Raw genomic sequence first — 25537 nt, forward strand, 5'->3', positions numbered from 1 at the left:
CCAGTGGCCTCTGCAGGCAGACATGACACTCGGGCTTTGGGCACAGGAACTGAATCCGTCATATATGAGATCACTTGCTATAAAGCTCTTTCTGATGTGTAGTTTTTCCTCTAAAGTTTTTATTCTTTGATTTCCCCAAATTATAAAAGCAACAGATGCTCACTTCAAAGCCAGGATTAGAAGTCTTCACGCCTGGCTTGGAATTTCAGCTCCATCAACTTGTTAGATGTGTGGGCCTGGGAAAAACACGCACCCTCTCTGGCGTTTGATTTTCTCATAGAGGAGAGATGATTTCACCTCGTAACACCGCTGTGAGGATTGGGGGGCCTGGTGCACAGGATGTTCTTCCAGAGGTCTGATATGGCCTCGCTATGCTCAGTGAGTGCTTAGTGAGCGCCTGCCCGAGCCAGCCACTCACTGGTCAAGCTGCCCCATAGACACTTGGAACAAGATATGAGGGTCCTCTGTTCTCCTGAGGGTCACATTCTAATCAGGGACACAAAGGAACGAGGTCACTTCAGAAATTAGCCAATCAGAAACCACAGGTGGTCTGTGAGTCACAGGAACTGCCCCTTTAGATTGGACGGCCTCCTCTCTGAGGAGGTTCCTTGATTTGTGATTCCCAGGCCCCAAGTTGCTCAGGACACCCCTGCTTTGAACAATCCCGCCCCTCTAAGTAGCGGTGCCAAGTCTGAGTTTGGAAAATCTGACCACACAACACATATCAGTTCTCTGTTGGGTGGTACTTGTTTACAAATTGGCTCCCCATTCAGACTTTGAGCTCCTGGGTCTGGGAACCGGGTCATAAGGCCCTTTGAAGGAGGCCTCTTGGCGAGCCACGGGTTAGCACTGCTCTCGAGCACTCGCCCACCGGGGAGCTGACACTGAATGCGGAGCCTCCCTCCGTGCGGAGGCGGGGTGATCAGTTTCCCGCCAGGGCCCATTGTGCGCCAGTGCAGCTTTGAGCGTTCTGCGGTCTAAGGAGCTGGAAATAATTTCTGTCTCAGTGAGACTGTGGCACATTGCAATCTTCTGCTTCTCTGCATGCCGTTTTTTAAAGGGCTCATTGAAAGCTAGGCCACCGGGGTGGTCCCAAGTTGCTCATTGGCATTTGAACCACAGAGCAGTCAGTTCGACACCAGTGCCAACCCCACCGCCCTTCGAGGGGGATAGTACAGATTTTTAAATAACCATCGCAGCCTGGTGCATTGGGCAACAGCAGCCCAAGCCTATTAGTGAGGGAAGCCGCAGAGCAGAAGGGAGGGCTGCCTCTGACTCACCTGTCACGTCCGTGGCTGACCTACTTTTGTCTGACCTTGGTTTGCTCGGTGCAATTAAAGACAGTGATGTGAGTGCACTGCTGCTGTCTGATTTAAGTCCAGCATGTGACTGCCCGGGATCTTAAACACACACGTGACCCAGGCATATGGATGGCTGGGTAGTTAGTTTTTCACTTACCCCCGAATTGTAATTTGATCACAAGGAAAGGGTTTCATTTCAAGAACATGGAAAAATTATTTGAGACTAGATACAATGCCAAAGCAGCAGGCCTTGATTCCTTGCTACAGGGCAGCTTAATCAGGAAATGGCCTAGATGGCTGCCTTTCAAGTAGGTCCTTGCAGTAGCTTGGCAACTGGCACAGGGTCATAATTGGAAGAATTTGGCTCTGAGTGTCTGTGGGTGTTTACAGTGCATTATAGGGCAGGGCTTCTTTTATTTATAGAATATTGTGAGCAACAAGCAGCAGAAGGCTGAAAAGCCACTAAATCTCAATTTATTTTTAACAAATTCCATTTTTCCCCTCATCCCAGAAGGAGAACTGAGTTATTAAAAAACAGTAAAAAATACATCATCGCAGAGCATGCTGTATCTAATTATGGGGTTGCCGGTGTCAGCCTGCAGCCACACATTCCAAGGGCTTTGTAAATCAACCGTCCATTCAATCGGTGAACTTATATGACTCCTATTCTTCATCTAGATGTAGAGCAAAATTATTGGCAAGTGAGTGCTGATCAGAAAAAGTCCTACACTGTCTATATTAGGAGATGGGAGATATAAATATAGACTAGTGCACTTATGTTCCCCAAGGGAGATAAAATCATTCCTCATTGTCCATTGTACTTAGCTATGCAAGCGCTCACTCCGCAGCACGAACATCCACTTCGGGGCCACACACTGATTGCCATGGTGGCTCTGTGCCACTCACAGGGGCTGTACTGTGCTGTCTCACTGGGCCAGCCCAGAGTCATTATTACCCATGTAGTCATGAAAAGACATGCGTCCAGTGCTTCTGCCCTGAGTTCTCATAGTGTGTTACAGCTGGACGAGCCTTCAGAGACCCTCTAGTTCAAGTACATCTTACTGTAGGTGGGGAAGCTGAGTCCCAGAGAGGACAGTGACTTGCCCAGGGCCCCATGGCCAGTCATGGTGGAGCTGGGCTGGGGCCACAGTCTCTGTGCTGTTGTCTGATGTGCCCTGCAGCACTGAGTTCAAAGCCATCAGTTAAGCAGGTCCAATTTCTGTCCTTCAGGGCTCACAGTCACAGATGGGCGTCAGGACATCAAATAATGGCCACATGCATTACGTAGGCCAAGTTCTATGTGTCCAACAAAGCACTAGTTGAGTGGGGGAGGTGGTGAGAATGTGGAATTTTGGCATCTGTGAATCTGGATACCAAGGCAGGATGACATCAGTTGCTCTCTGACCCACTCGGGAAGAGCTGTGTAGATGCTGTAAAGCTGCTCATGGAGAAAGGTGCGGCTCATGTGCAGAGCATTGGAGGAGGGACAGTACGGTGCAGTGCTGGGTGCCCGTGAAGACAAACACGGCCATTTTGGAGGAGCCCTGAAAGTGGATCATTGAGGGTGTGTCGCAAGAACACCAAAGGAAGTGGGGGACTGGGGCACAGGCCAGGGACAGGTGAGTTCCATGGATGCTAGGCCCGGGCTGGGACAGCACGAGGGTGGCACGAGGGCTGCCGTCCCCACCCTCTGGCCCCAGGTAAGAAGAGTAATAACTGCCCGACCCTCAGAGCCTTTGTGCAGCGCTGCAGGCAGCCAGTGTCCACGGGCCAGAGCTGGCACGGGAGCTGGAACCTGCCCCTTTCTGTCTGGGCAGTGACCGCTCTGGGTGTGAGTTCTCCGTCTGAGGCTGGGAGGGGGCAGAGGGAGTGGGAGAATCCTGTATGAGGAAGGATGGACTGTGAAAGCTTCTGGAAAAGCCAGCTCATGGCAACAGTGGAGGCCAGGATTGGGGTGACCAGGGCCTAAGTAAAGGCTGTCACCACCAACACAGAGAGGAGCAAGTGGGAGAGGAGAGATTACAAGGGAGGAAGAAGCAATGGGAATGAGCTGCAGGCCGACCGACAGCTAACCGGAGGGTAAAGGACAGTGACACGCTGGGACAGGGGTTACTGCTGCAAGGGTGGTTCGTGGTGTGGGGGAGGCATCAGGTCCGCCCGGTCCAGCGGCTCAGGAGTCCTCGTTACTGGAGCTGGGGGCTTTGGTTACCGAGCACGGTCCCGGTGAGAGGAGATGGTCTGTCTTCCTGCCCGGTGAGTTCCAAGCCACCCCAACAGAGGCTAAATGTGCCGCCAGGTGCTCCCAGGTGGCACAGAGTGAAATCAGTGCATAGAATGTCCTCAGGGTCATCTTCATACATTTTTTTAAATCTTTTGCTATCTCCACCAACTTACCTGCTTTTGATTTCTCAGAGATGAAAATATGTAAAATAGCTGTTTTCAATACTTATAAAATGGATGATAAGCTTTTAGTTTTCGAATTTCATATTTGTTTCCTGGATTTGTAGTGTAATTTTAATATAGTAATATTTTGTTAATAAAATAATTTCTATTTTTCACTTTTAGTTTATAAAGGTAATAATATCCCATAACAAAGGATACCTCCTGGATGCCCCATCTCTGAATCAACTGTCAGAGAGCAGATTTTCTCCTCCTCTCTCCTGTCCCCTGCTCCTGGCCATGTCCCCGAGTCCCCTGCTCTTTTACCGTGTGTGGCTGGGCCGGAGACCAGGTACCCGGGGCAGTGTGGTGTGGCAGTGAAAGGCTCAGTGCTGAGAACACCAAACCTTCTCCTGTGAGGAGGGCGGGAAGTTGCCTGTGAACCGCAGCGACCCCCAGCCCTCCTGTCTCAGGCCCGGCGAGGGGCTGGGCAGCCTGCTCACTCGCCTCTCATCATGTGTCCCAGTGGCAGTGGCGTGATGGATGCTGTCTTTGAATTCTCCAGAGTAAGAAAATGGTGATAGTCTGAAATGACCCTGTCAGTTCATGCATTCTCTGAATTACTTTGCCAGCAGGTGTTCAAGGAATGTACTTGGCTCAGCGCCCCACTGTTGGTCACAGCCACTGTCTCTGTCCCCACCGCCATCACCCCCAAAAGGTGTCTCGAAGGTGTTTTAAGAGCCTTCAGTGAAAGTCCTAAAGGGCTGGGGAAGTTCAGACTGGTTCAAAGTCCTTCTTCCTTCCTTCAAGCTAATCGGCCACACCCTGGCAATCAGCACGACTTGCCCTTTATCACGTGACAGAAAGCTTCTGTAGGAAGGGGCACTGGGTCACTTCCTCTGCCCACCGTCCAGTGCAGGAAAATCCCATCCGTACTGTTCTGGACGGGAGGCCTGTCACCCCGTCAGGACCCACACTCAGGCATTCTGCCCGCCCCCCGTTGGGGACGGGTCTGCCGGTAGAGACCCTTCTGTATTCTAAGTCAGATCTGCCTCTCGGCACTGTTTCCTCATTGACCCAGTCCTGCCCTTGGTAGCAACACAGAGCAAAGGTCCGTCTGTGTGGCACGATTCTCCGGCATGATTCCCCTTTCGAAGTGTAAAAGCCGTGCTCACAAACTCCTTGCCCCACCCCCGTATCTCCCCCGCCCCCTTAGGGTTTCTGTTCTCCAGCGCCTTCAGCCATTCTTTCTGTGATGTGCAGTCAATATTAACATTAGCCGTAGGTGACATTAGTTGAGTGCTTGCCACGTGCAAACTGTTCTAAGCGCTTTATACAAATTGTCTTATTTACTTCTCACAACCACCCCGTCAGGTGGCTAATACCAATATCCTCCCTTACCAATGAGGAAACTGAGGAGTAGAGGTCAGATCTTGTCCAGGGTCACACAAGCCAGTGGCAGAGCGCAGATCTGGATGCAGGCGGGCTGGCTCCAGAGCCTGTGCCGCTGGCTGTGGGGCTCTTCTCTCACAGCCTCAGCACTAAAGGGAAGCCCACGGTGCACTCGACTGGGGCTGGCTGCTTCGGGTTTGTATTGCAAGCAATCATTGGACAAGAGCCTGAGCTGAACTATTTCCCTATGAACCTCCTCGGAGTTTTTGACAGAAAGGACTGTGGGGCAGAGGCCCTTCCTGCTCTATCACCAACAGGCAGGTTCACTGTAGCTCTGCCAGGCCCTGCAGGGTGTGTGTAGATCAGGGTGACAAATACGGGTGTCAGTGTCTTTTCCTGACATACATAAACCAGGAAGTGTTTTTGAAGGTGCAGGACAGGGAGGTGGGTGGGGCTGGTCCGCCTGGGCTTGAGTATCCGCCCCACCCTTCACAGGCTGTGTAACGGGGTGTCAGTCACTTGTCTCCATTTCCTCCTCTGTAGGGTGGAAACAACACTTACCTTTCCTTAAGGATGTTTTGAGGGTTACATGAGCAGAGGTGGATGAGCCATGAAGCTGCCATGACTGTTGTAGGGTATTCCCCACACCCAACACCCAGGCTTTGGTGACCAAGCCCTCGTTCTGTGCCCGGTCCTTCCTGCTTTCGTAACATGGGCCCCAGTCCTTCTGCTGCAACTGGATGCATAGGCCCTCGGGAGCAGGAACCGTGGTCCCCGCAGTCACGATGGTCGTCCTGCTCTGACCCCTGGTGGCTCAGGCTAGGCTCCCCCAGGAGTCTAGAAAAAGATGATCCCTGACTTCATCCAGAGTCTGCTTCCTGTGCTCAGGGCTCCTGGGCTGTTTTGGCCAGGCACTAGCCACAGGTTGGCTGAGTCGAAAGAGCCAAGGAGCTGCGGCTGCGCCATCTGTCGCTGTGCCAGTGGCTGTTCAGATAGTGTGCATCCCAGTCACTCTTCCTAGAGACTCGACCTGTGCAGTGGGGGCCTGATCCCTGCTGTGGACCCAGAGACCTAGAGGGAGAGTTGCTCAAAGCAATGGAGAAGAGACTGGGTAGGATAGGTTCTATCATTACTAAAAATGGGGCCTAATTTCCCTGCAATGTATGTCTTCATGTGAAAATTGGAGATGGTAATCAAACTAACACCTAAGGTTGATAGGATTAGAGGAGAGCCTATATTGGCATGATAAAAAGCATGCTGTCTAGCAATTAATAAATATAAATATTGGAATAATAATTTTGTTTCCCCCCTAGCTACTCCCTCTCTGTTTCTAGTCCTGACTGCTTTTTTATTTTCTGTATGGCTTTGGGTAAATCTCTTAACCTCTCTTTGACCCTTCTTGCTCTGTAGAAAAGAAACTCGATGACACTAGAGGTACTGAATGGGTACATAGCGCCTCCTGTAGGATATATTGGGGATGTGTGCGGTGACGGGCTGTCACAGTGATGGGGACAGGGCTTTCGTTGTGGGGCCGCAGGGATGCGGGATGTAACATGCGGAGAACAAAGGGTCATCCAGCATCCTTACACAGCTCTCTATTTAAAGTTCAGTGGGCATCATATAGGTGAAATGCTGTTTATAATTTTCTGAGCCTGGAATCTGACTCCATTTTTACATATGAACACAATTTTTGCATGTTTTTAATATACAGTAAGTCCTCAATTAACATCCTCTATAGGTTCTTGGAAACTGCAACTCTGAGCAAAATGATAGATGACAAAACCAATTTTGCCATAGGCTAATTGATAGAAACAAGAGTTAAGTTCCTACAGCATATTTCTGTTCTCAGAAAACATCCCCAAGCTTCTATATAAACACCCAAAACACTTCTAATATTAAACACTGAAATAAATGTGAGCTATATATACATTTAAGAATTATTCATAAAAACAAGTAAGACAATTCTTTCCAACCTGCTCACTCCAGTTCAGGGTCACAGGTGGCCAGCGCCTATCCCAGCAGATTGGGGCACAAAGCGGGCACCCACCCTGGACAGGATACCCTTCCATCGCAGGCCATAGCCACACCCACACTCACCCAGACTGGGACCGTGGAGACGTGCCCATTCACCTGGCGTGCACATCTTTGGGATGTGGGAGGAAAGCCGAGCACCAGAGAAAAGTCACGCAGACATGGGAGACCGTGCAGAAGTCCCGGAGACAGTGAGCCTGGCCAGGAGTCTTAGTTTTCTCATCAATGTTACAACGAAAATGACATTCAATGAAATGACATTATTCGAAGACATACTGCATGTGGAATTTTCCAGGAACACAACCACCACTGATATGAGGTTTGCTTTTTGTTAGAAATCGGTATAAGCATCTTTCATTATTCTCTAGGGTAGCTCTGTACAACATTTGCTTATTGACATACATATTATCTTATTCTGACTTTGTTTTTCAAAAAGATTTTTATTTATTTAGTTTTAGAGAGAGGGGACGGGAGAGAGAAAGGGAGAGAAACATCAATTGGTTGCTTCTCACATGCGCCCCTGTTGGGGACCCAACTTGCAACCCAGGCAGGTGCCTTGACCAGGAGTCTAACCTGCAGCCGTTCAGTTCACAGAACAACACTGACCAACTGAGCCGCTATGACCAGGGCCTAGCTTCATTTTCTTTCTTCTTTGCATTACAGTTAGGGTATTATGTTTGATTGTTTTTGAAATTATAAGTGCTGGTAGATTATATTTCCAAATTTCACTTGAAGGGAGGGAAAGGAATGTTAAAAATACATGAATCTTTGAAAGTACGAGAAAGGGAGTGTGTGAGTGTGTGTGTGTATTAGCTTACAAATTAGCTGGAGAAACCTTAGTATAGATTTGAAATGAAAAGAAATGGTTTTATTTTTCTTAGATGTGCAGCAGAAAGCAGAATTTTTAACTGCTTTCATTGTCAGAGAAATAAGATGTTTTGGTGTTTCCCGTTCCTTGTAGAAAGTACGTACCTCAGAGTCTGAAGCAGTTTTCATTATCATCATCTCTGTGTTTTCACTCCTCCCACCTCTATACAAATATTTCTAACGTTCATGTGTAGGTTTTTGTAGGAAGCACACCCAGCTGGGCTCCCCGCTCCTTGCCAAGTGTGTTTGGCTGTTGGGTGACCTCTGCCCGCCCAAGTGAACTGTGTCCATTGCGTGAATTCCTGGTCCACGTTTTTTACTGATGTTTGCACTGAGGTATTTGTCTTTGTGTTGATTTATAGGAGGTTGTGTTTTATTTCTTCTTTTAATTAATCTAATTCAGAAAGAACATTACTCCTTCCCCTGCCCTGGAGCCAAAGACCCCTGGGTCTGGGCTTTCCCACTCACGAGCTGAGAAATTTCAGGCCAGGTACTTGACCTCTAAGAATTAGTTACTCCTCTGAGGACCAAAGGAAACGATACTGACCAACACGAAACAAAATCTCAGTGTGTGGTTTCCGCTGCTGCTCCTCCGGCATTATAATTTGTATTGTGATTCCTGCACTGAATATTTTCTCAGAAAAAGTGTCTTGAGTTCTGACATCCATGGTTTCTCAGATCCTTAGGCACATAACAACTGCTGCAACCAGAGCTTGGGGAAACGAAACTGAAATCACCAAAATGTGTTGTTGTTTTTTTTTTATTGCTACGGTAGGAAAGAGACAGATGAAAGAAAACAAGCTGATTTCGTTTCCGTTAGGAGGAACTTGCAGGGTGACTCCTGGGGTCAGGACACACTTAGATAAACATCTTGGAGCTGGAAGGCCTGGAGACTTGTCTCAAGAGTAAATGTCTCCCTCAGACTGTGCTTGCCAGGGCAGACAGATGGGCAAGTGCGTTTCCAAAAGGTTTCCAGTCATTCCGAGTTGAGACAGAAAGGATCATCTGATTGCCTGGGAGTGGACCAGTCAAGCACGCCTGCCGTTCCTCCAGCACATGGTCAGTTCACAACCTTGTTACCGGTTCTGGCATCTTTACAGTGTAGGCGGAAGGTGGATGGGCACAAGCCTGCCCTGCCCTCTTTCTCCTACTTGGGACGGAGCTTTTGCTGTTCTTTGCTGAGTCACTGAAGCAACAAGGCCTGTGGGGAGCCCCGGCTGTGGAGTTGGGTACATCCGGGTTCAGTCGCTGTTCCCCACCTCCCAGCTGTGTGATCCTGGACAAGGTGCTGTGCCTCTCCGAGCCTCAGGGCCATCTTCTACATGGTGTTGCTAACAGTACCTTCTCCACGAGGTCACTGTGAGGACCAAGTGAGCTGTGCTGGGGCCAGCACTGCCCTTGGCACTTCTGATGCTCAGTAAATGGAGGCAGTCACTGCTCCAGAAAGGTGGGCGGTGGGCGGACCGCAGCCGTGTGCTCTGATGCAGCTTAGATGTCTCACTGGAACTGTGTGCCCCAGGCCACGGGCTCCTGCCCCTGCTGGGTGGGTCCCTCCAGCTGTCACACAGGGCACACTGCCTCGCAAGTAAACTTGGGCTATGTTTTCTCCCGCTGTCATCCCCTTGCTCTCTGGGCCTTTGTGCAGTTCACAGACTGGCTGTCGCCCCTCATGTCAGAAAAAAACAGTCAGGAAATCCCGTTGGCTGTTCCTTCAGAGTATACCGAGAATCAACAACATCGCCTCACCCCACCGTGGCCACGCTGCCGGGACTCCTCTCACACCTCCTATCCCGTTGGTCAGCTCAGCCTGCCTGGAAATGTACCTGGAATGCAGCTCTTCTCCTTACCTCCGCTGCTGAGACCAGGGCTGAGCCGGATGATCTCCTCCCCAGGCTGCTCTAGTCGTCTCCTTCCTGGCCGCCCTGTGCTACCTTTATCACAATCCCCCATACCCACCCCCGCAGACCAGCACACACTCGGCCCCCAACACACACACGTGGTCTCTCCTCCCCTCGACACACACGGCGGCCCCTCAAGAAGCCCCCCTCTCCGCAGCCTCTTCTCAACACTGACCAGCCTAAAAGCCAAGCAGGCTTCGTGGCTGGTCCTCCAACACTGCCTGGCTCCATGACAGCCCTTTGACTGGCTCTTCTTGGCCTGAAATGCGCCCTCCTTGACCCCTCACCTCCTCACGTTTAGACCGCTCTCATGTCCAGTGCACTTCTGGCCCTGACTTTACTCCCCAGCACTTACCACCCCCCGGCCGTACTTACCTATGTTGTGTCTCCTTTGCTTGCCGTCCTCACCAGAATGTGTGAGGACGAGGGCCTCTGTCCCCAGCCCCAGCCCCAGCACTGCTGAGGAGGACAGCGCCTGGCACGTGGCTGCCCTCAGAGTTTTTGTTGAAAGATTAATGAGTGATTGTGGGCCAGTGCACAAGTGTCTTTATTATTACAAAATTGTCCTGAATTGAAATTTGACGGCTACATGGAATTTGTGGTGGGAATTTATACAAATTACCAATTCTCTCACCATAGAAATTGCCTGGCATGTATGGGTCCTCAGTAAATTGTGTCGGATGGATCGCTTTAGGGCATCGGAACTGTGGTAGCCATCGGAGGCCTCCTCACCAGAACCTATGGCAGGTGGGACATAAGGGGGGGCCTACCTCCCTGTGCCCCCAGTGCTTCTTAGCCGGGGGTCGTTGTTTCACCCCGGAGCCCCGGGTGCAGCCGGCTCTGGGCAGCAGCTGTCCACCTGCTGGTTCCCCTTCTCCTGGGCTGCCTCTCTCTAGGGAGATCATGGTCCTTTGCTCTCACCAGCTCATCTCCCTGGGCAATTCCATAGTTCTGTTATTATGGCCCATTGGCTTGACATTCCCATTATCCTACTCCTAGCTTTCTGTAGGAGCTATTTCTCTGTATTTTGGTTTCATTGACCATAAAACGAAGGGATTGGACTTTTCAAATACCAGGTTCTTACTCTCCAGTGCTTCCTGCAGCAAAATGCTGACCTCTGGGCTGTTCCCCAGCCCCTCCCAGGTCCCCCAGTCCGGCATCTCCCCAGTGCTGCTCACTGACGCCCCCTGGTCCTGGAGCTCCTCCACTCTAAGTTCCTTCATGTCCACCTGCCAGTAGGTCTGCCCTCTCCCTGTGCTGCTTTCTCACCATTTCTGAGCTTCAGACCCAAGATTTTCCATCTGAGTTTGCTCTCTGACATCAGCACTTACCTTTCCACAGCCTTCTGTCCTCCTTTTTTCACCAGCATGTGGTCATCCACTTCAGGGATGTCACAGGCCTGGTTGACAAGCTCTGAATAAACACCTGCTGTGTGGCCTCACCCAAGAGGCTCTGCTGCTATGCACCCCCGGACCCCCCACACCCCGTCCCAGCCCGTCCTCAGGGCCCTCCCGTGCTTCACAGTTGGCCTTGCCCTCTGCCATGACAAAGGTGAAGGCCACTCCATATAAGGTCCTTTCGTACCCCTTTTCTCCATTGCTTAATATTCTTCCCAGTTTCTGTCCTGCTGCTCCCAGCCTTCCTCACGATCTCTGAGTCTCAGCCCTTCTTGGGTCCAACCCTGCTGCCCACCTGAGCTACCTGCACCCACAGCCCACGCAGAAACACAAAGCACTCTTCTGGTCACCCCATCCTGATTCAGCTCTCCCTCACCTGGCAAGTTCCCTTTGCCACCAAGTAACAGCAGTTCATCCTTTTGTTTCCTTCAGAACAAGATGCAGATGAACTTTCCCAGAACTTTGTTCAACTTCAGGCAGTAAGTTTTTTGGTAGAAACAGTTTTCTTCCCCTGAATCTTCAGGGCTAGATTCTCTTTTCTTATTCTGTACTATTTAAAAGAAGAGGAAAGAAAAAAGTAAAGAAATCAGGAGCCAGGCCAATACATCTTTGGTTAATAAGCATGACTCCTTGATCCTTCTCGGTATGGGGAGGGGGGCGAGCCATCTTTGAATGTAGGGTCATGTCGAGGCTAAGGGTTGGGAGCAGAGCTTCGCCCGTGGAAAGCTGCCTCCCAGAGCTGACGTGGCAGGACAGCCAGAATGTAGCAGCTACAGAGCGCCCCCTCCCTGCACACACAAGACATTGAGCATCTCCTGCATGCCAGGCCCTGTGCTGGGCACTGGGCTGTAGAGAAGAATGAGGCCTGGCCCCTACTTAGGGATAAGCAGCACCTGTTGGCAGCTTCAGATTCCACCGTTACCCTCCAGGTAATGCAGAGTAATCCCAGGTCCAGGCTGCAGGGAAAGGCCTTGGAGCAAAGTCCAGGAAGATAGCTAAATGCCCGTGGGTGCTGAGAGCAAAGTGCAGGAAGTGGGCTGAGTGCCCATGGGTGCTGAGAGGCAGAGGGCAGCTTGGGGCAGGGGTCATGCACTGGCAGAGGAAGTGGTCAGAGAGCACACATGGGAAGAAGTAGACTAGGGACCGCAGGCCTCAGCTGCTCTCAAGGAGCCAAGGGGCAGATAAAGCCATACCAAGCACCTTCTGGCCAGGAAATCGTTAGGGAGGGAGAGGTGGCAGGGGCACAGGGAGGGGTCCTCAGCCCTGCCTGGTTCTGCAGCGCAGGCCCGGGTCTGGCCCCACTGAACCTTTGCTGTTTGGTGTCAGAGGAGGAAAGGCCTGGGACGGGCATGCGTGGGGAACTGAAGACGCCGCTGCTTCTGGACCTTCACCTGACCTGTGTAAGGTTCTGAGAAGCCCTGCAGAAGAGACACGTAACGACTTAACCCAGCGTTCCCCATACTTCCCTGGCCATTGATATTTTCTCCCATGTAACATCATTAAAATCCCGTGGAACCAGTGTTCCAAGACAGACCTTTGGCAAGTGCTAGCTTCAAAAATGTTTAAATCCCTGCTTCCTCCGGAATGTGCCCACTTCTTACTCTGTGCAGGGGGCTCTGCCGTATAGTAGAAAGACGGTGGGCTTTAGGGAGGGCTGGCCTGGTTTAAATTGACCTTCCTATAAAATCACCTGCCTCGGGCAAGTTACTTAACTGCTCTGAAACTTCATTTCCTCATCTGTCAAATGGGAGAGATGCCATCAGCCATGTTAGAGGGCTGTCCTGGTGGTTAAGTGAGACGATGATAGGTAACACTTACAGAGGGCTTATTACGTGGCAGACACCATCCTGAGCACTTTCTACGTCTCCACCACAGCTCTGAGGCCGGCAGTGTCATCACCCGAACCACACAGGTCGGGAGACCTGGCACTCGGAGCCGAGGTCCTGCACGTGTGGGAACTGAGGCCCGCACCCCAGGCACCAGTGTATGGTGGCGGCAGGATCAGAACACGGTCAGAGCACACTCGTCACCACTCTGTCATGGAGGGCCAGGCTCACTAAAAGCACAAGTAATATCAGCGCCCGTCTCAGGTGGTGCGTGGATGTTGAAGGGGGGTCAGTCCTTCCTGAGATTCAACATCACTTTGCAGTCTTTTTTTAATCAAACCTATTAAAGGAATAATCTGTATCTGCTCGTCCACCCCATTGTTGCAGGTCTGACCCTTCTGCTCATTCTACTGCCACATCCCGAGTCACCTCAGTTTGGGCAGTGGCTCAGCTGTCAGCTGGAATCAGGTTACTTCCCACACCAGTCCAATCGGTGGTCTGTAGCTCCCCATTCAGGACCAAGAGTCCTCCCAGAAAGCCCAGTGGGGCCTTAGCTTGTTCCTCGGTTGTTCTCCTTCCTGTACGTCAGAGATAGACTTGGCAAAGGTCTAAGAAGGCATCGCTTTTATTCAACAAGCACTCACTGAGTGCCTGCTGGGCTAGGTGTGTGCCCTGTTTCGTGACTCTTAATTAGACCCATGAGCCCCTCTGTAACAGCCCTCAGTAGCCCTCCAAGACTGCAGTCTGGGGACTCTCCTCCATCAGTGGTACTGGGGGCGGGGGGATGTTTTCCACAAAGACCAGCCTTGTTTTGATTCACCAAATATTTCAGGGTTGACAGATCCTGCCCCTGTGAGACCCTCTTCATCGGCCATCCGAGCCGTGTTGTTCCAAAGGCAGTCTCCTTGATTTATGTTTGACTGCAGATTCCCAAGCATCTAGAGTCACCAGTGGGACTGGGTACATAGTGCCACGAGCAGGGTTCTCCCCCAAGCCTCTGGGAGCCACTGCAAATGTCACTCTCCCCTGCTCAGAACACACTCCCCACCATCCAGTCCACCAGACTAATATCTGCAACACCTAATTCAGGTCTCACCTCCTCCCTTCTCCTTCCACTAACTGCCCACCCCCTCCATACACACACACTGGCCAGTAAGTGACTTATTTTCCTCCTCTGCTCTCACACACACACACCACAGTCAGGGGGAAAAAAGCACACCTTCCTCAAAACACTTGACTGCCACCTGCTGGAAGTTTGTCATAATGACACCACAAATCTCTGAGAAAGGCAACCGCACATCCTTTCCAAGTGCTCTGCTCACATGACTGGGAGCTTGGCCCTGCCTGTTGCATGGATCATGGCATCACAGCGTCTTTACTGGAACACTGTCCCTCCAGCCAGACTGAGGGAATCTTGAACATCAGGACTGCTCATTCCTCTGCGTCTCCAGAGTCCTGGCTTCCGCTAGGAGCTGGAGAAGTGCTTGTCGAGTAATCCCGGTGCAGACACCTCAGGTCAAGGCCCCTGGTCTCCCTGCGTGAACATTTTCTACCTGCTGTAGAGGCGGCTGGACTCCCCACAGGCTGTCCGAGTAACCACGAGGGTCAAGAGGGACTTGCAGGGGGGCAGGCCCATCAGCCTCTCTGCTCAAAGGCCACCACCATCTAAACAGACCAGAGCAAGTCCCCCTCATCCCGTCGGTAAACCTGGAGCGTGTGGGATGTTGTGGGGACGTTGACTGATAAGCACGTTGCCACCAGACAAGGGTAGTCCGGGATGCTGAGTCACTGTCCTTCATTTTCCCCTAAGCCGTGCCCTTTGAGTAAGCTACACCATCTAAAGCCATTACTCCAGTGACATCCTGGGGCTTCACAAAGTGGTCTTAACTCTATTCAGCTGTCGCACCTGGGGGCAGGGGCTCGAGGGCGGGGAAGGCTTTCACTGGGGTCCATTTAAAAAGTGGGGAGAGACCTGTGTTCTTTCACAAAGCGTATTTCCCCAAAGCCATTTCGCACAGCACGCTCAGAACCCGAAGAGACCCCCTGACAGGCTCCCCCTCGCTCAGCCTGTTCCAGGGAACCAGCTGCTGCCGCCGCAGCCCGTGTGAGGTCCGATTGCTTCCCTCCCTGCCCTTTCACCTGGAGGCCCAGAGACAGCTCCTTTGCTCCCTTTTCACAGTGCTCCTGAACCAGGACTTCACCTTCTTACCATTTCCCTGCATTTCGTCCCGGGCATGCTCATTTGGGGCGTTTTGTGAGTTACTTTGTGGCTTTGGAGGCAGGACCAGCAGCAGTGTGGTGGGTAGAACCAGCAGACGGACCCCAATACAGTCCTCGTTGCTGTCTGTGCCGTCTTAAGATAACTTGGCCTCCTCTGCCCTTAGTTCCCTGCCCGGAAAACTGGGTAATGATCACAATGAGTGGAGAGGTCATTGTGAAGATTAAACCCGTCCACTGTGAATGCCACTGTTTTCTTTGGCTCTTCCGAGTTCAGGCCTGGTCTGTGGCTCCAGGATCCTGGTCTGTATTTCCTTCCTCCTGCCCGAGTCAGGCATCTTAAGAGGAGTGTTGCAGCACTAAGAACCAGGTGACCAACCGTCCTGATTTACCTGGGACAGGGGGTTTCCCGGGACCCAGGCAAACAGAAGACTTGGTCACCCTAGTAATAATGGCTCAGCATCTCGATGGCTTATAGTAGCAAAGGCTTATTTAGTTCTCTGTTCAGGAAATTGCTGGTCTTGGCAAGAGAAACACGTGTTAGAGGTTCTGTTCCAGAGTTATGGCTGTCCTGTGCAGTCACACTTCTCAGTTAAGTCTCGGGGCCAGGCCTGATACTGAGGTGGCCTGCAGACTGTCCCCACAGGAAGGCAGCTAATACTTAGACCCTTAATAACCTACACACTGTCCTTTTGTTTTAAAAAATAGATTTTATTTATTTTTAGAGAAAGGGGAAGGGAGGGAGGAAGAGGGAAAGGGAAACATCAATGTGCGATTGCCTCTAGTGCACCCCCTCCTGGGACATGGCCTCCGACCCAGGCATGTGCCCTGACTGGGAATCAAACTGGTGATGCTTTGGTTAGCAGGCCCGCACTCAATCCACTGAGCTACACCAGCCAGGGCTGTCCTTTCTCTTCATGCAGCATTCTGGGTGCTGGGGCAGGGCAGAGGGGAAGCAGAAAGAGACACCTGGTGTGTGTGATTGGTGGTCTTGGATGTGGTCATCTTCCTTCCTTAGATGGGGTGTGTGGTTTTCTTAAGGGGCCATTCAGCCTCACCCCGCTCTGCTCAGAGGAGCTGCTGTGTCTCCTTTGGGCACGGAGCAGCAATTGATGACCTCACCCTTCTTGGGTGCAAAGGCCTTTCTGCAAGGGCAGCCTGAGCTGCGGCTCCTCTTCCAGTCCCCTCACTTCTTTGTGTGGTGCCTGAGATTCCTCTCCCTGTGCCACTCTGAGGGGCACAAGGGGACTGAGGTGGGACAGAGGGTGACCCCAAGTTCTTCCCAGGACACTTCACAAGTCCCTGTGTGCTTTGCTTTTTCTGGCCAGCCAGTGAGCCTCCCCCGACTTTTGGAATCTCTAACTCAGAGGTGGGCACGCATGTGGCTCCCAACCCCAGGACCACAGGCCAGGCTCCCCCCAAAGTATCCTCGCTCTGCACCATTTGGACAGCGGCAGCACGGCGGCTGGCCGGACCGCCTTAGCAAGGGCCCCTGGCACAGCACCCCATCAATTGGAGCCCCCTTAGGTCAAATCTCTTTTGGAAGTAAATAACCAGAAGGAGGGTTTTTTCTCTTTTGTTGTTTCATTTATAGTCTTACATCTAAGATTACTTTCTTGGAGAGAAAGCAGTTTTCCAAAAATAATTGTTCAGTGTCTCAGCTGATTGAGTTTCCTTACCTAGGCCAATCATGTAAGAAAGGTTTCTTGATTCTTGTTTTGCAAACTATAGTGCCACAATCCACGTTAGGATTTATTATTTCTCTAAAGCAAATTTGAGTTTTGAAAAAAATGGTCAAAATAAGAAATTTCATAAGCCATTTGGTTGCTAGAACTTTCTGCCTACATTTCAGGGAAGTGGGGGAAAGAGAGTGAGGGGTGGCACTGGGAGACACCAGACAATAAAACCACAGGGCCGGGTGGGGGCAGAAGGCAGGGAGAGGCTGCCGGGTGTGAAGGGATGGGCAGGAGCAGCGCGGGTAGAGCCAGAAGGTGCTTCATGGAGGCAACACCTGATGGCACTTGAGAAGAAAGCAGTTCACCAGGTGATGGAGTGGCTAAAGGGAGCCTCACCTGCAGGACCACGTGGCACAGCTGAGGCCATGGGCTCCTGGGAACTTATATCGGTGACCTTGAGCTTTCGGCAACAGATGAGGAGGTCGGGTGGAGAGCCAGCAAGCCATGGCGGGGGCCTGGCATTTCCTTCTGGGGAGTCTGAGGATTTATCTGAAAGGCTTGGAGCAGAAGCCAATGAAGTGTTTTGGCCCAGCCTGTTACAGTGAAGCCAGTGACGTGTTTTAAACAAGGAAGCGGGGGTGTCCTGTCACTGACCCCACTGAGGAGGGGATGAGGCTGGAGAGGAGAGCAGCCTGGATGGAGCAATGAGCAGGGGATGGAGGGACGTGGCTGGATCCATCCACTGGAGGGCCACGTGAGGGTCCGAGGTGTGGAAGGAGAGAGAGGAGGGTGCCCAGCGTAGATCTCGGGATACTCATTTGGGGGCTGGAGGATGGTGTGGGACCTGGATGGGGAACTGGACTTAGATGGAACCACAAATGGTAAGTCCGGCTCTAGCAGCTTTACCTGGGGACTTCGCATCTATTTGCCACTGCTGTGTCAACTGAGGCTTAGAAACTAAAGCCCAGAGCTCCAGGTCAGGTCGTTAGCAAGCACATGCCCGAAAACTGGGGTTATCAGAGTTGGACAGTGAAGGTTTCTGAGTCAGACTACAAAGGGGAATAAATTGAGAGAACAAAATCAGTTCTATTCCTGCATATGCATCTGAAGACCTTTAGAAAGATCAAGACAAAGATAGTCCAAAGATGACAAGAATTAGTCCGTGGAATGTGAAACACCAGAACTCTTGCTTCAGAGAGGCCGGTAAAGCCCCATTTAAAATCCGGGTTTTGCCATCTCAAGGCAGGGTGGGGAAGGAGGAGGAGGAGCGGGGCTGCACCTCTCGTCTCCCTTGAGAGCCGCTTCCTCCCGGTTGTGGGTAGGTGGGCGGGCAGCGCCTTTTCGTAGCTCGTTTCTCCCGCAGCTTTGTGTGCACAGACACACCTGAGCTTCTTCAGCTAAGATGCTCCAAGCGTTGGCTCTGCTGGCGTATCGTTTTGGCTTGATGTTTTCCAAAGACTTGTATTCCATAGTCTGCGTTCAGCTAACTAACTGCACTCAGGAGAGCTGAGTGACTTGGTCAGCAGTGCGTGTGGCCTCTGGGTCCCCTCCATTCCAGCCTTGTCACCTCACCCAGCTCCTTCCCCTCTGTCTCAGCCGTGTCTTCAGTGAAATGAAGAGCAGGGCAGTCCCTACCTCGCTGAACTGTTTTCAGGTCTGAGTTCATCTCCGTAGTGCAGTAAGCACGGGGCTCGATGCAGAGTGAGCACTTAGTAAGTTCCCTGTGGTTACTGCTTGACCCAGTGTGAGAAGAGAAAAATATAATTATCTGTCTTCTTTTAAGGCCATGTCCAAAATCCATGTTTAGTAGTTTAAAAGGCATTGTTTCACAGAAAATACCCCCTGCTGAAGTATCTCCTGGTAAACTAAACCACAGACACATGAAGGGGTTGTGTGTTTGTGGTTTAGTTTAACAGGCAGCTGAGAGATGGGTAGTGAGCCGTCCAGTCACTCCCTGTAATCAGGAGTCATGACTTCGTGCCCCCATCTCCCTCGGCTAATGTGAGATTTAAAACTCACTCACCCCAAGTGACCTGTCTGGGTGTTCTTTTCCTGTGGCCCCACTGCAGGTCTCTGAACGAAGCTGACTGCCTGGAAGGAAACTATAAAACATGAAAATCACTTTGAGGTGACCAGCAAGTCCAGTGGCTCCTCACCCCTCCCAGGGCGGACCTGAGGTTGAGGAACTGCAGCTTCAGGTACTAAACCCTCGCTTTCCCTGCCTTCCCCCTCACCCTGCTAATTCATGGCCGCTTCCACAGTGGTGGTTCTTTCAGAAAGTGTGGCTGCTCCCAGACCCTGAGACTTCGAATATTCCATCTCACGCAGCTGTCCAGAGCCATACTCCAGCTGGTCCTGAAGGGTGGGTGGGCCATCGGCGGTGCTCACAGCCAGCCACAGCCCAGGGCCACCGAGGCCCCGAGGGTAGGGCTCCGCACTCCTTCCTGGCCCACTGCCCTTAACGTCGGGAATAACGGAGCAGCGATGGCGGCCGCCCAGCGGGGTCTTTCACGTGATTAAGTGATTGGAAAGTGCTTCTCATAGTATAAATCAGCGTAGCCAGGACTTTTTTGCAAATGAAGAGTAATGAGGGAAAGGATCTATTCTACCAGATATTGAAATGTATAGTCAGGCCAAATTAGTAAAGAGAATATTTTTATGATTTGGGGGTGGGAAAGGCTTCTTTTAAAAAAAGATTTATGTATGTATGTATGTATGTATTTATTTTAGAGAAATGGGAAGGGAGGGAGAGAAACATTGATGTACTAGAGATACACTGATTCACCAGAGATACACTGATTCATTGCCTATCATACAACCCAGGCATGTGCCCTGACCAGGAATTGAACCCACAACCTTCTGATTCACAGGCTGGTGGTCGATCCACTGAGCCATACCAGCCAGGGTGAGAAAACGCTTTTTAAAATGTCACTTTTATTATCATATACAAATACCATAAGCACAGTTAAAAGGCGAAAAGGAAGAAAAAGTATTTACATCCATGATGAACAAAGAATACATTTCTAATACACAAATTTATTCCCTCACCACCTATGTATTGAGTTCTCCCTGTGTGCTAGGGTGTGTTCCGGGTACTAAGGGCACAAGCAGTAAACCGAAGTCCCAGCTCGTCCCCTGCTGTAGTCCAATGAAGAGGAAATGGAGAAAGAAGTAGGCGACCGCAGACCAAATTCTGCTAAGGGCTGTGGAAAAGATTAGGCAGGGTGGGGTGGTTAGGGAGCCGTCAGGAGGTCATATTATATGGACATTCAAGGAAGCTTCATTGACTAAGTGATATTTGAGCAGAAATATTATACAGGAAAAAATGGAGAAGTGGCTGAATTTGGGTTTTTTTTTTTAAATGTTGGGTTAATAGGATTCGTGACGGATTGGATGCAGGGTGTGAAAGAAGGAAAGGAGTGAAGAGTGGCTTCGAGGTTTGGGTCCTGAGCAGCCAGAGGGACTGAAATACTGACTCGGGCCTGGCCACGGCCGGGCTTGGGGAGCCCAGGGGTTTGGCTCTGCGTGTTTCAGTTTGCGGTCTCTGTTGTAAATTCAAGTGGAGGTGTCGGGGAGATGGTTCTATGAGCTTGGAATGTGGAGAGGTGTAAATTTGGGAGCTGTTGTATCAATAGCATAGGTAGTACAGACAGATCTCCTAGGGAATGGGTGCAGACAGGGAGGAGTCCAAGGACATCCATGGGACCCTCATTCAGATACGAGGGAGGAGAGGAGGAACTGGCTAAAGAGACCACAAACGATGCCACTAAAGGAAAATCAGGAGAAGGTGGCATCTCTGAAACAGGAGACAATGAGGAGGGACAGGGATCAGGTCTGATAGATGTTGCTGTTGGGTCTGATCGGGAGGGAATGAATGGAAAGCCAGCCATCAGGTTTAGCCATGAGGAAGTCACTGGGGACAGGAGAGGCTGTCTTAGTGGAACGATGGGGACAAAAGCCTGACGGGAGTTGGTTTATGGAGAGGAAGAGGAAAGGAACTGGAAACAGAAATGGGGCAGTGGCTGGAGAGATTGAAGCCCAAAGTTTTTTCCCCCTGCGATAAAGAGTTGTTACAATGTGTTCTGATCTTCATGAGAATGGTTCAGTAGATGGGAAAGTGGACGGTACGGGTTGGGGTCCAGGAGAGACTTCTGGAGAGATGGTCTCCGTTCTCCAGTCACGGGAGAGGATGAAGCCAGCACACGCCGCCCAGTGTGGGGCCCTAACCAGCAGCGTCTAGGTAGGCTGGTAGCTATGGCCACTGGCCTCCTTTCTCAGTAAAGTAGAAAGCAAAGGTATTAGCTGAGGCTGAGGATCTGGAAGATGCTGGGGGCTTGAGAAAAAAGGCAGCACAATGTCCCGTTAGCAGAGTGGGAGAGTGAATGGAGCAGGGAGCCCAGGACCGCTGGGCAGTGCTGGGCCTTGTGAGCAGGGGTGGACTGAAAGTGAGAGCAGTGAGTTTGCTGTGCATTTTTCTCCCACCCGGTTCAGGTACTCAGGTGGACATGAGCTAGGAGGCCTGTAGGTACTAAAGACAGAAAAATGGGACATGAGAAGGCAGACAGAGAAATGCCTGTGACATGGGAACACCATCTGTAGTGACTGAAAGTACAAGTAAAAACAATGAGGTTTGTGCCTTCAGCTTGACAGGAGATTTCGTGGAGGGTACAAATGACTGGAGCTTTCCTGCAGCACAGTGTTTCAGGAGGCACCCAAACATGCAGTGTGTGTCCCCCCTTTTGCTCTGGGAGTCCTACTTTTAGAAATGTATACAAAGAGATAACAGCTTAAATGTATGAAGATACGTGCATGAAGATGTTCCCTCCAGCAGATGATTGGGAAAGTGAGAATGTGGTGCATGCCCAACCAGGAGCACCTGGTTCTCTAGTCCTTGGGCATGATAGTGACCGTGAAAGCAAGAGCTCACACTTACGTACCGCTTCGCAGATGAGGAAACTTGGGCCCGGAGAGGAGGAGTGACCGCCCCAGTCTCGTCGTGCGGAGCTCGGACCCCCGGCTGCGGGCCGCACACGGACCTCTTCCACTCAGTTAGGAGCTGGCGTTCCTTGTAAGGTACTTGTTAGCCTCCTTGTTGGGCCAGCTCACTTTGTGATTTTAAAATGTAAATTCTCGAAATGTCTTGCAAATTGACTTATAATGTCTTCATTTCATTATGCAAGGCTTTCCTTGCAGGGGATGCTGGGTATGAAAGGACAGCCGGGGAAGAAAGGACAGACTTTGTCTGGGCCGCTGACAGAAAGGGGCAGTATTTTCCTGACTCCTGGGTTAGACCTTGTGCACGGGGCAGGGAGAAAGTAGGTTTACCTTTGTGTGTGAAACAGAGTTTACTCTTACATTATTATTTATAAAGTATTGTATTATTTTCATATGAACAACTGTAAAAATACTCTTGCCCCACCCTGTGTGGTCTGAGAAAAGTGTAGTTTCTGCTTTCCTGGGACTTTTACAGAAGTTGTAACGAAAATACAAAGATAACAAGTAAATCACATTTATTTCATTGACCTGACTGTCAGAGAACACCCGGCACACGCGGCCCCTCGGAGAGAAGCGCTGGGCTGCAGCCTGGGCTCTGACTTAGTTCTTCCGTGCCGTAGCCTGGCTCCGGTGGGCTTTTCATCAGGAAAACAAAGAGGCGAGCCTAGGTTACCATACTAGCTCCTAAAGCAAGCGCGAGGCTCCTCCCTTCCTTCCAAGTCCCTGTTCCGGTAGCTGGGTGAGAGGTGTCTTTGTGCAGTGAGTAAGCACCCTGTCCCTTCCCAGAGCCACCCTGGCCGTCCACCACTTCAGAAGAGCACACAGCAATAAACGCGACTCTGTGCCTCCTTGTACCAATTCCAGACCTCCAATGGCGGACCAGAGAATGGACATTTCTTCAACAATCAGTGATTTCATGTCCCCAGGCGCCAGCGACCTCCTCTCCAGCCCCCTGGGCACCGGTGCCGTGGACTGCACCCGCAAACGGAAAGGCAGCTGCACGGACTACCAGTAAGGCCGTTAGGCTCGTCCTCCTCTGGCTAAACTTGGTGTCAGTCAGTTCACGGGCGCAGAATGTCCACGGGCCAGCTACTGTTGGTCCCGGGACAAGGGGCCCTCTCTGCAGAGAGGGATGGGAATGAAAGCCGCCACTCCAGGTGGCCACACCGCTGGTTCTTCCCCTCTGCTTCTGCCCTGGAAGCCGCAGTGGGGGGCCTCCAGCACTGCTGAGGCACTCACTCCCCCTTTCTGTCCTCAAATGGCTTCGTATCAAGGGAAGAAGAATCTTAAAGCTGAGTTTCGCCTTTTACCCCTTCCTTCATCTTCCTTCGCTCCTATGAGCAAGATGACTAAAACCCAGGGATGCAGCCTGGGCGGTTTTGGAGGGGTCTGCCTGCAGGCTGCGCCCTGGGGAAGACGCTGAACAAACGTTTGCAGGATAAGTTAGGTAGGGACCGTCTCTGAACAGGGGACCGGAACATTGATATTGTCCTTAAACAGTATTGGAATTAGTATGTACCTGTGATATTAAATAGTATTTTTGTGTTTTTTTTTTTTAGACTTGATGACTTTTCTTTTGAGTAAGTAAACTTTCACACTTGCGGCCAATCTTTCTCTACCCGTACAATCACCTAGGGAGCAAGGCAGTGTGTGTAGATCATCCAGAGGCACATTTTGTTTTGTTGAGGCATCTGTGTGGAATCTTACCTGGTGCCCACTTAAGAGGTTCGCTTTTGTTTAATGAGGGAAAATCTCCAAGGAGGTGCCCCCCCTACAGCAGATGTCCTTTCTGCTGAAGTTCACAGGTTGAATTTGGGGAGCACAGTGGCTGGAGGTCAGAGGCTCACTAGGAGGTGCTATGATTAATATGTAAGTTATCCCAGATGATTCAGAGAGCAAACGCCCAGGGGATGGAGAGTGGGTGTGAGGCCCGGAAGGGTGTTCTTTTGTAGCAGCAACTTCCCAACAGAGAGACCAGCGGATGTTTTCTCTGGACCATTGACATGTTCTCTATGGTTTCCAGCCTTGTCACCACCCAAGACCTTCAGGTTACCCTCAGGGACCCCAGTCTGCAGATCTCTTGCAATTCATGGAGACCCTATTAATTAAAGCAACTGTAGCCCATTTCCATGTACTTTTGATGTACTAAAGGCGCATCTAAAGTCAGGCAGAGCTTCTCTTCGCCTAGAGGATCACTCTGGCCTCAGTAAAGCAGACAGGAGTCTGGACAAAAGGGGAGGGAAAGCTCTCCTCTGCCCATGCAGCCTGTGTGATTTTCTCTGGACTTGAGGCCTAGCTCGAGAAACTCTCTGCCTGGAAGGGAATCCAGGACGCCCAGTGGGAACCACTGTTCCAGAATGCCCATGATGCAACTCGGCACTCTGAGGAAGTTGGTTTTGGCCTTTCAGTTACATTGTATGAAGCGTGTAATTCCTCCTTTATTACGGGATAAAGGAGAAAGGGGAGAGGCCCAGGTAGTAGTCAGTACCTGCCTGATAAATTTAGGAGCTGAAGAAGGCTGTGACGTTGGGTGGGGGCTTTCAGAACCCCTTCCTCAGAGAACATCAGTCTGTTTTCTACTGAAGCACACGATGCCACGAAACTTGGATTGCCTGAGCCTGATGCAGGGAGGCAGGTTTACGCTGTGACCCCAGCACCCTGTGCAGCCAGACAGTTCCACAGGCCTCCGCCCCAGGCCTCCCCTCCGTCGCAGCTCTCAGGGTTCCCCACCTAGCCGAGACCAGAATGCTGGGCAGCAGTGCCTTGGAAAAGCCGCCGCAGGGCTCTGCTCAGTGCTTCTTTGTTGGTACTTTTGATTCCCCTCCTCACTTCAGTCTCCGCACAATCTAATACATGTGCCTGCACAGACATTTGATGCTTGGTGTGCTTTGCAAATGAATAAACTCCATTTATCCAGAACGGTGAGGGAGCGAGGTATTATGGTTATTTGGATACTCTGGTTAGCTAAGAGTTTCCATATATGGAATATGGTTTCCCAAATTTCACACATTCAAAAATATGGTAAGATACGTTAACAAGGAAACTCTATTCAGACTACATATAAATTTCATTTAATAATCTGGAAAACCAGTTCAAGTTTTATAGTAGTATCAAGTTGTTTTTCTTTATTTGTTTGACTATTATATATCCATACTCAGTACTGTGCTATTTGAGCTTTCTAACTGTTTGATTTCTGGATAAATGAGAGCCTTACATATTATGATTAGAAGGCATTTTTTATGTCTTTGATAGTCATGTTCTCTTGCTTTGTTTTGTTTTGTTTTTTCAGGGAAAGCATGGACACAGACAAAGATGACCCTCATGGAAGGTACCACAAATCAAGTTATTTGAACTTCAATGTCCTTATAGCCATTTCCTTGCATAATTGCTCATTCTGTTACTGGGTGCACATTCCACCCGTGTCCTGGGTGGGGGATAAGCAAGGAGGCTCTGAGCCTGTGGGCTCAAGATTGTCTCCCTCCAACCCCCAATTTGGCTAACAACCAACATCATGTGTTTGTGGAGAGACGACAGGGGTTAAACAGGGAAATTAATTAA

The 25537-nt window shown here is 50.8% G+C and overlaps 1 protein-coding gene across 12 annotated transcripts in view; it reads left to right on the top strand.

Annotated features, from left to right (window-relative positions):
- The window catches only part of BMAL1 (basic helix-loop-helix ARNT like 1), a 103725-nt gene that overhangs the window by 48513 nt on the left and 29675 nt on the right, over nucleotides 1–25537 (top strand). For 4 of the 12 annotated variants that reach the window (XM_037146677.2, XM_037146710.2, XM_037146727.2 and 1 more), the window contains exons 3-7: nucleotides 19054–19182; nucleotides 21932–22057; nucleotides 22844–22990; nucleotides 23539–23559; nucleotides 25269–25307. In XM_037146677.2, coding sequence (XP_037002572.2) covers nucleotides 22851–22990; nucleotides 23539–23559; nucleotides 25269–25307 — 200 coding nt within the window. In that variant the 5' untranslated portion in view covers nucleotides 19054–19182; nucleotides 21932–22057; nucleotides 22844–22850. Of the gene's footprint in view, nucleotides 1–8906; nucleotides 9030–11697; nucleotides 11745–19053; nucleotides 19183–21931; nucleotides 22058–22765; nucleotides 22991–23538; nucleotides 23560–25268; nucleotides 25308–25537 lie in introns of all 12 variants that reach the window. The other 8 variants (XM_037146718.2, XM_037146744.2, XM_037146750.2 and 5 more) reach the window with 6 other exon arrangements.

This window comes from Artibeus jamaicensis, unplaced genomic scaffold, assembly GCF_021234435.1.
Source record: "Artibeus jamaicensis isolate MK-2021 breed Jamaican fruit bat unplaced genomic scaffold, CSHL_Jam_final contig_797, whole genome shotgun sequence".
NCBI classification, from domain to species: Eukaryota; Metazoa; Chordata; class Mammalia; order Chiroptera; family Phyllostomidae; genus Artibeus; species Artibeus jamaicensis.